Source organism: Clarias gariepinus, chromosome 2, assembly GCF_024256425.1.
Source record: "Clarias gariepinus isolate MV-2021 ecotype Netherlands chromosome 2, CGAR_prim_01v2, whole genome shotgun sequence".
NCBI classification, from domain to species: Eukaryota; Metazoa; Chordata; class Actinopteri; order Siluriformes; family Clariidae; genus Clarias; species Clarias gariepinus.
In genome coordinates this window covers 26,607,883-26,618,111 of record NC_071101.1, presented here as the reverse complement: position 1 = coordinate 26,618,111, position 10,229 = coordinate 26,607,883, and the positions used below count along the sequence as shown (strand labels likewise).

At 34.6% G+C, this 10,229-nt stretch overlaps 1 protein-coding gene across 1 annotated transcript; it reads left to right on the top strand.

The window, feature by feature from the left end:
- The first annotated feature begins 3,079 nt into the window (after positions 1 to 3,079).
- On the top strand, positions 3,080 to 9,909 carry LOC128542261 (cytochrome c oxidase subunit 5A, mitochondrial). The gene is made up of 5 exons (XM_053512389.1): positions 3,080 to 3,253; positions 6,444 to 6,560; positions 8,712 to 8,833; positions 9,027 to 9,155; positions 9,743 to 9,909. Exons 1-4 carry the CDS (start codon positions 3,181 to 3,183, stop codon positions 9,138 to 9,140), a joined length of 426 nt encoding a protein of 141 aa, XP_053368364.1. The 5' UTR covers positions 3,080 to 3,180; the 3' UTR covers positions 9,141 to 9,155; positions 9,743 to 9,909.
- The last annotated feature ends 320 nt before the right edge of the window (positions 9,910 to 10,229 follow it).

Genomic DNA, 10,229 nt, shown 5'->3' with positions numbered 1-10,229 from the left:
AATTTATATGACATGCTCTGAATAATAAACCCTCAAACCAATGGTTTAGTGGAGCTTTGAAATAATTCCTCAATATTCTTTCTTATAACTACAGTATTATGTAATTAAGTTTTTATTAGATATTGGAACAACTAAGCTACATCGTTATCAAAATAGTCATATTATTATTTATACTTTGTTTAGTTGCTGCACATTATAATCTTGTACTGTAATTCATTTGTATTTATTAGTGGGTCAATTTTTTTCTCTTTTAATTTAAAAATAATACAAAATCCAATGTTCATGCATTGATGTTCATTTGTGTGTTGTATATCAAACTGTTTTACATTGCATTGTACTTGTTCACCATGTTTTCTGTGTCAATATGAGGGTCATAGATGCCTTGCAGTCTTAGGCAGTGGATTTTGTGAAGCAGAATTAAAGCAGTGCATGCCCTCCTGTTCTTCCGGTGAATTCACTGCCTTTAGGCTACCAAAGTGAAACAGGCAAATAACACAATAAGCAAAGAAAAATACTGCACTATTTAAATATTTTTGTTGATGTTTAATAATTTATTGTTTCTTAAATGTTGTGTTGTGCTGTTATGTTGTGTGCATCTCTGGTTAAACTGGCATAGCTACATTTATATAATTATGTACATTAAACACACAGAGAAGCTCATCAATAAATTGTATAAAGATCAAGTAAACTTTTATCAAAATGCACTATTTGTCTTTAGATAAGGGGAAACTGTTCCCTGTTCCTTTAAGAGGTCGGTATGAGGTCCTCTCTTAATTCCCCCTTCTGGTCCGTGACCCTTAGAACCATTCAGATGCATTCTCAAGACATCTTGGTAAACTAGATGTATCCGCAAGAAGGTTTATATACTGTATAAGAAGATTTTAAATCAGAACACATTATTTAAAAAGTTATTTAAATTCTGTTCAACAAACTTGACCATCCAATAATGTCATGTGATGTCCACATGCAGAACAGGTACTGTAAATGGTAATATTTAGCAATTAATATAGAGTGTATATAGAGTAGATTAAATGAATATGTTAAACTTAATAATGTCATCAGTGCATAATGCAAAATGCTGTGTTTGAAATGAACAGTAATTAGATTAAGAAATTTTTAATACTCTAGCCCCAAGCCTGTTTTGGATTTTAGCACAATGACACATTTCCTAGTACAACTATAGATTAATAAAATACTAAATCCAAATGTATTCATTTATTTAATTTTTTTGCTTGTTTGTTTGTTATTAAGTAATAATTTAGATTTTGTTATTAAAAAAATTACTTTTCTTAAAGATACTAATAAGTAACAGATTTTTTTTTATAATTTCAGATTTAGATGTATGTCCTTGTCCAGTGAAGAGACAACGACATACATTATATTAGCAAGCGATGTTCCTGGTGCACCACATCTGTTTTTGAAATGTATCATTCTGCTGCAGACTATAAGTCAAAGTGTCTGCTCTACAAAGCCAGGACAAACAGGATTCAGAAAAGTGACTTCCTTTAAAGAATCAAGCAGGAGCAGAGGACTAAGTACATAAAGGCATGAAGGTGCTGCAACTACGTACTTGGGGTTTCTTCTTATACTGCAATGGAATAAGAACTAACACAGGACATGGAAAACATGTAGCTCCATCATACAAATTTGTTAATAAGATGACTTTTTCTTTTACAATAAAGGGATGGATGCAAACATACATTCTACTCTTTGAACTAACATAAATGTGTCAGAAAAGCTAACGACAACCGAAACGTTCATAAATTATTGTTTAAGAAAAAAGAGAACCGGACAAATACTGCTCTCTGCTTGACATGGATCTCAGTTATGTTATTGAATGTAAGCATCAACGACTTTGATTGTGATCACTTAAGCGCAACACAGCCTACAAAGATTAAATGGGTTTTTATTTGTCTATAAAATAATGATGTTTGTAATCATGTTAACACTACGTAATCACCATAAGCTCTTCGATTTACCCTGTTTAAACCATGATAAAATACAGTAGAATGGTTCTTATATTTTTAGCAGGGAATTCAGATAACCTGGAAATGCAATGCTACTCTGTATATAATTAAATGTTTGTCAACTCTTAGTTTAACTATGTGCACATGAGCGTTACCCACTAATGATATATTTGGATGTACTGTTATGTGTATATTATCATATTATCATTTTTTTACTCAGGTACAATATGACCCATGTTCTGTTGTGTCTAGGACAATACATTAAACATGTGTGACCAAAATTTTTGGAATAAACAAACCGTTGATGCTTTGTACTTTGGTGTCAAACCTCAGAGAAACATGTGTGAACGTTTTGCTAATACTGGAAGTGGACTCACGTGGGAGTTAAGGTAAATAAGGAAGTGGATATTTTCGTTTAGCAATAACTGAAGAAACAAACAATTCAGTCCATTCCGCCATTCCGTGGTGATGAGGACAATCAATGATTAATGATAACATGCACAAACTCTGGCAAGAACGTTGGAACACAGATGCTGTTATGTTTCTGTTTAACGTTCCGGTCCGGCAGGTGGCGGTAATGCACACAAAAGGACTGTCAACAGCCAAAAAATAAGGAGAACGAGATCGTAGAAGCTGGCCTAAAAACTACAGTAGAAAATGTGCTAGGGATAAAGTACATTCAGCAGACGTCCTTATCCAGACCGACTTACATTTTTAATTAATTACAAATCAGTTGAGGGTTAAGTTCCTTGCTTAAAAGCGTGGTTGTGGGGTTTAAACCTGTGACCTGTGGAAGGGCAAGTCGTGAATATCTGGCACTCAGTGACAGACAATGAAATTGAAGCATTTTTGCTGCTTTCCAAGGTGCTGAACCACACCCAGGCGTTCCTTAAATAATAGTATAAAATCGTCCAGACAAGCGTAGTCCAATGCCATAACCACAGAGCTACCCCTGACATGAACAGATAGATTAATATAGTCTTTGTGATGCCTGCCAATTTGATGTTGCAAACCCCATTCCAGCAGGTGGCAGTAATGCGTATACAAGCTGGCTGTCAAAAAAAAACCTTGAAGTAGGGGGAGGAGGTTCCACACTGTATTGCGCATGCGTAGTGCTGTCTAGAGTGTAGCTAGACGGTCCGGTGTCGGCCTTCCCGTTGACGAGTTCATCTCGCACTTGAGAGCCACAGCAGAGAGTTCCGTGTCCTGCAGCATGTTCAGATCCGCCCTCCGCCTCTCCTTCTCCGCTGCTCGGAGCATAACACAAGCCCGGCCGCAGAAAATAGGTAAAATGCTGCAGAGCTGAATGTTTAAATTAACGACCTTGTGGTGAGAGCACCTTCTGAACTGGCTATCAGCTAGCTAAGTAGCTAGGTTATCTGGAAGCTAGTTAGCATGAGCGCTAATCACAGTTAGACCAAAAATCCTGACTGGAGGGATATTCGTGTTTACAACCTTATCTAATGTTCTACACCAGCGAGTTTGATTTTTACGCATACGTTGCATTATGTTTAATAATATTTTTTGCACTAGCTAAATGTCGCCTTTGTCCTTGTAATGACCCGCTACATTTTTCAGGCCTGATAGACAAAGTGCATAAAGCTGGCTAGCTCCCTCTGTCCTTGTTTTACTCGTCCTTGCTATTTTCAAATTCTGAATGGATTTCCCGCGTTAAGAAGCCCCGATTCATATTGTAGGTTATATTTACCAGATGTGTAATGTGAGTAATGCTGTTCCTCAGCGTTTTTTTATTCAGCAGAGCTCACTTTGTCATTTTGTTTCCGCCTGACTCTCAGTGATCGCATGCAAGAGGTAGCAGCTCTCACTTTATACACTACAGGGCAGCTAACAAGCTAATGCTCACCGGGGAACAAGGCAGGCTGGATAAATGCTAGTAGTAATAACAAGTAATGCATAATTTTTTTTTTTACTTTGCGTACACTAGACAAATAGAGGTTTGAAAGCGGACACTGTGTAAGCAAAAGGCGTTTGAAGCTGTAGGAGGAGAATGAGTCGGGAGGTTTGGTGAAGCCTCTCTATAGACGAGATTGCGGAAATGCGGTTTTCTTGCGCGTGATTAATATCCAACCTGTTTGAATCTGTCAAATAAGACTAGGCTTGTTGTGTTAAAAGTACATACATTACCTAACAGTGGATCAGGGTCCTGTACTGAGGCACTGCAGGTGGGATGTGGAACCAGCAAAGTGTTTTAGCAGACTACATTGTGTACATGAAGCTTTACTGTAGCAGAACTGATAAACATAAAGTTACAGGGTTGAAGACATTCGACCAATAAAGGGAGATATTATTCTTTTTATGTTAATTTTAAACTTTCTGTGCAGAATTGGCTAACACCATCTTAATGAGATCATGTGCTATTATTGGCTGCTATCTTAGATAAATATGACCGAGTGGTACATTTGATAGTTACATATTGCAGTTTAAATTGTAATATGTGTTTATAATAATACATTTATTATTATTAGCTTCCTCTAAGGTCATATATGCTCAATCTACTAACCTGGTGATGTGTCCCAATGGAATCTTACTGTAATCTCCAGCCAGTGCCCCATCAGTGTACACATTTGCACCACTCCCCTAACTATAGATGGGGTAGTGTTACTGAGTTAGAGGTCGGATCCCAAAGCTCAACCCCGCACTTATAAAACCCGTTCAGCACGTCCTGACGGTTTAGTTATCATCCCTGCTATATTTATTTCACATATGCCAGAACGGTTCAACTAGTGAAGACCAGTTATGTTACTGCTATGACACATGTACATGTTGAATTCTATTTAAGGGATCCGGTCAAGTTTTTTATTCTTTTTTTTTTTTCCTCACATGGGGTAATGTGTTTTCCAAACTTTTGTTTTAATTGGATCTACTATACCTTATACATAAAAAACAAGCTTTTTCTTGCATCCATTAACTGAGTAATACATTGTTTGAATTTGATAATATTCGCAGTTTGGTCCCTAGGTTAATCGAAATTGGTGTGAAGGGCTGCACGATATTAGGAAAATATGCAATATTGTTGTTGAATATTGCGATAACGATATTTCTTGCGATATAACATTTCCCTGGAGAAATGCATTTTTTATTAATATTATGGGCTATTTTCTAAAAATCTTTTATACATGTAATGATAATACTAAAATAAACAAGTAATAGATATTCATCTGATGTAATTAAATTTAATTTAGGCTAAAAAGAAACATCCTTGAAATGTCAAGGAAGTTGCAAATATTTAGACTTTAAAACACTATGAATGACTTAAAACCCTCAGCAGATATTCAGATTTCTGGTTTGCTGTTACCATAGACCTGCCAACACAATATGAATTACTTTCAAACATTACTTTTTATTTGTGTAACCATACACTCAAGAGTGTCCTAAAACAAGAGCATCTTTTGAACAAAATATTTCCTTTGGCTTGCCAGTTTTTGTTATTTTTTTAAATAAAAATAAATATTATTTAACAAAAAATAAATAAGAAAATACTATTAAGTATAAAGATATAAGCGGGTATAAAGATATAAGCGGGTATAAAGATAGTAATGGCCAATCTAATTGGTCAAATTTGGACACACCAATGCTTGGTGCCCTCTGCACCTACTGACTCATCCCTATGCTGAACTGGACTTCATGTTAATTTAAAGAATTTCTGTTATTTTGTACTTTCAGCTGCATAACACACATGATGTTGTATCATCTTTATCTGTTATCACCCAAATGAGCATGGGTTCCATGTTGAGTCTGGTTCCTCTCAAGGTTTCTTCCTATTGCCATCTCAGGGAGTGTTTCCTTGCCACTGTCGCTGTCACCCTTGGCTTGCTTATCAGTGACATTTCATTCATTTATCTCATTATTATCTAGACACATTTTTCTCACACATACACAATTTATTATTATTATTTATTATTATTTATTATTATTTTTTTTTTAATGAATTTCTTTCATTTTTGTGAAGCTGCTATGAGACAATGACCATTGTTAAAAGCGCTATATAAATAAAATTGACTTGAATAGACACATTTTTCACACACGTACACAATTTATTATTATATATTTTTATTATTTTTAATTATTTAATGAATTTCTTTCATTTTTGCGAAGCTGCTTTGAGACAATGACTATTGTTAAAAGCGCTATATAAATAGAATTGAATTGAATTGAAAATCTTTGCGATACAGATATCGCGTATACCATTATTGCGATATCGGTAATTTTTTAATATATCGTGCAGCCCTTGTGTGCATATCTGTTCTGTACTCCATGTTGACAATATTGGCCCTTATTTCTTGTTAAATTATTTAGCCTTATCCTATTAAGTCTTATGTAATTACTGTGTTTATACATTTCAGTGGATGCAAAAGCCACATCTCTAATTAACTCTACACTGTTGCTTTTTATTATTAAATTTAATGAAGAAAAAAATCATTAATTGTGTGTTGATTAATTATGTGTGTGTGTCAGCTCCTTTAGCTAGTCGCTGCTATTCTCATGGCAAACAGGAGACAGATGAGGAGTTTGATGCCCGCTGGGTCACCTACTTCAACAAACCAGATATTGATGCTTGGGAACTCAGGAAAGGTCAGTCAAATGTTATAGTCTTATATCTCAACAAATAATGAAAGTATGTATGTATTTTTGTGTTCATGTATAACGAATGGGAATCGCTAGTCACCACCTGATACGATATTGATAATGATGCCTAAGTGCCGATTTGATTAATATTGCAATTCCATTAGTATCACAACTTTATAAATATCCTTAAATTCTAAGGATATTTTACATTAAATTAAATTTTAAATTAAATTAAAATGGACCGAATATTTATTGCAATTCGGTCCATTTTAAATGTTTAATGATTAATTAAATGTAGTCTATTCCTTATAACACAAGTTCTCACTTAAAAGCCAAAGGGTAGCATTTTAACAATACAAAATAATTTTAAATATACAAGTTTAACATTTATCTTATAACTGAATTAATCAAAAAAAGCAAAATTTTTACCAAGCAGCATGTATCACAAAAATGTTTAGTTTGGAGTGCACTTAAGACTTAAAACTCAACTTTGAGTTGAGTGGCTACGAGCACACGGGTGCATTTAACTTCTAACGCAGGCACACGGTACTAACGCACCCGATTTTCAAATAATTACTGAGTTTAATTATAATTAGAATAATTACTTATGTAATTATTAGCTTATATTATAAGGCTTATGTAATGAGTTGGTTTTAGCCTAATTCCACAAATTTGGGAGAAAAAGGCAAATCTGAGGCTTTTACCATGCAATGGTTTTGATAATGTAACACCATTTAAAATACGGTTTGGAAGCTTCTGCGTTCATTACAGAATAGTTTATATCTGAGGCTGACTGGCCAATTACTGGTCATGGTCAATTTAAATAAAAACCAGCCAATTCTTGTCACTGGTCGATTGACTGGTTCATCTGTTATAAAAGTTTTTTACATACATACAGTACTCTCCACAATTATTGGCACTCTTGGTTAAGATGTGTTCTTGGGCTTCTAATAATTTTTTTTAAACAATGGAGAACCAAAAAAATAGAAAAATCCAACATTTGATTAAAGTACAATTATTCAGTATAAAAAAAAATCACACATTAGGATTTAGCTCTATTTAATTGAAATCTGGAGAGTGTGGAGGCCGTTTGAGTTCATTGAACTTGCTGTCATGTTCAAGAAACCAGTCTAAGATGATCTTAGCTTTGTGACATGATGGTGGTCATAAAGGCTTCAGTATCCTGTTCTTAGCTGACAGGAGTCTCATCCAGGTCTTCTGCAAGGCTAGACGTGTTGGGTGTTTAGAGATGCTCTTTGGGATTTCTTGGTTGTAATAAGATGTTATTTGAGTGACTGTTGCCTTTTTATCAGCTTGAACCAGTCTGGCCATTCTCCTCATACCTCTGGCATCAACAAGGCATTTTTGCCCAGAGAACAGCCACGCACTGGATATTTTCTTTTTCATACCATACTCTATAAATCCTAGGGATACTTGTGCAGGAAAGTACTAGTTTTAGAAACCAACCGCTCTGGCACCAAAAACCCTGCCATGTTCAAAGACACTAAAATCGCCTTTTTTTCCTTATTCTGATCCTCACTTCAGCAGTTTCTTGATTGTGTCTACAAGCCTAAATGCATTGCGTTGCTGCCATGAGGGTGGCTGATAGAGATCTTCAAATATATATTTGCATTAAGGAGCAGTTAAACATAAATGAAGTGGCCAGTGAGTGTATTGTGCTTTTTTAGTTTGTTTGTGTGATTTTGTTTTGCATTCTTTTTCATAAATCTTTGGTGGGCAAATGAGTAACCTAAAATGTTTGGTATTTTAAATGTATTGAATTCTTTTATAAATTGCTCATGTCACTGTTTGAGTTTCTATAAGGGATATTGTGATAGGGCAAAGACATTTCCAACTGTAACATTCCTGTAACATCCTTGATCCAGATTATCTAGTTTTTAAATAGTTTTATGGGTGTGTGCATCACTAAAAACAGGAAGTACTTTAATTTCCAATGGCTACAGCAGTACAAAGCACATTTCCTTGGTCCAACTTGATCAAATTGTGAATCAGGATGGTCTACATAGAATTGAATCAGTAATGAAATTTTTTTTCTGGCTTTTAAGTGCAATTAAGTGTTTACTGCAACTGCATCTGTCATAATAATAATAATTATTTTATAATAATAATTTTTAAAATAATTATTTTTCCTTCTAGGTATGAATACTTTGATTGGCTATGACTTGGTACCTGAGCCTAAAATATTGGACGCAGCTTTAAGAGCCTGTCGGCGATTAAATGACTTGGGCAGTGCCATCCGTATTCTTGAAGCGGTTAAGGTCAGTACAGTGTTTTAAACAACCGCATTAGGCAATGTGACTTTTTTTGTTGTTGATATGGTGCCTCTTGTTTTACTTAAGATAATAGAAGGTTATGTTTAAATTCCTAGCATATTATTTGCATTAACTTTGTTGTGTGTAAATTTAGTTTTTTTTAAAGTATATCCAGTAATAATATGCATTTATTACACAGGACAAATCGGGTCCACACAAAGAGATCTACCCATATGTTATCCAAGAACTTCGTCCCACACTGAATGAGCTGGGAATTCCCACACCCGAGGAGCTTGGCATTGACAAAGCATAGACTTCTGCAGTCATGGTGAATGTTGAGACATGCATACAGTCTCATACAAAAGTCATGCCTCTTTTAAACAGGCAGTCTTATAAATCATTACACCTAATCTTTCCTGAAGCTGTGTGTATTTGCATATAATTGAATACTATATAAGTTAATTAAAGATTCATTAAAATGGTTATATGATCAAATTTCATTGATTTCTTTCTGTGCTCACATTTCCTGCTTGGAAACTTGTTCATCCTGGTCTTAAATAAGAGTCAGTAAATTCTAAGCAAACAGATTAAAATACTAATTATACTTATTTTATCCACATACGTAAAGTGTGTATATATAAATTTACATATACCTATCCTGTGCTAATAAAGCAGGCTGAGACCCTGATATTCTTTTCACTAATAAGCTTGATCAGTGGTGCATACAAAAGCTCTGCATGTTAAGATGTTTGGATAAACTTCTAATCAATTTATCCATAACTTGTTCTTTGTGTCTGTTAAGTTTTTCTGACAAAGCAAAAACAACCATGTGATGAAACAACTTATTTTTTAAGTCAGTAAAATGATCATATTTAGTTGTAACATGTTTGTGTTTCTCTGTGATTTTGTTTTTAGTGTCTTCAGAGGGACCGTTGCCATTGTCGGGGCTGAGTGGACCTCCTGTACTTGAAGTCTTTGCCACATGTCATGATATTTGTGCTATATTTAATTGGCATATATAATGTTCTTTTGCTTGTAAAATATTGGTGGATCTAATAAAGGGAGAAATATATATATATTTACTGAATCTTGTCACTGTTGTTTTTTAATTACATCTGTATAAATATGAATGCACTGTAACATTGCATATTGGTTGAACTGAATGACCTTCCTGTAACATCAATCAAGCCACATGAGTCCAAACTCACACCACTAGAGGGCAGTGCGAGAGCTTGGGCCTTAGGCAGGTTCACTCGTTAGTATGAGCTGGTATTTTATGCCCTATGTAGTGCATTAAATTAGGAATATTTATGGAATACAGATATTTTAAACAAATTCTATCATGATTGTATACGCCGTCAAAATATTTTTCTTTTCCTTAGTCATCAGATGTGAAGTAACT

Coding starts and splice junctions, on each gene's coding strand:
- LOC128542261 (XM_053512389.1), top strand. CDS start 3,181: ATGTTCAGATCCGCCCTCCGCCTCTCCTTCTCCGCTGCTCGGAGCATA. Junction 3,254..6,443: donor AGCCCGGCCGCAGAAAATAG/GTAAAATGCTGC, acceptor TGTGTGTGTCAG/CTCCTTTAGCTAGTCGCTGC. Junction 8,834..9,026: donor GTATTCTTGAAGCGGTTAAG/GTCAGTACAGTG, acceptor TTTATTACACAG/GACAAATCGGGTCCACACAA.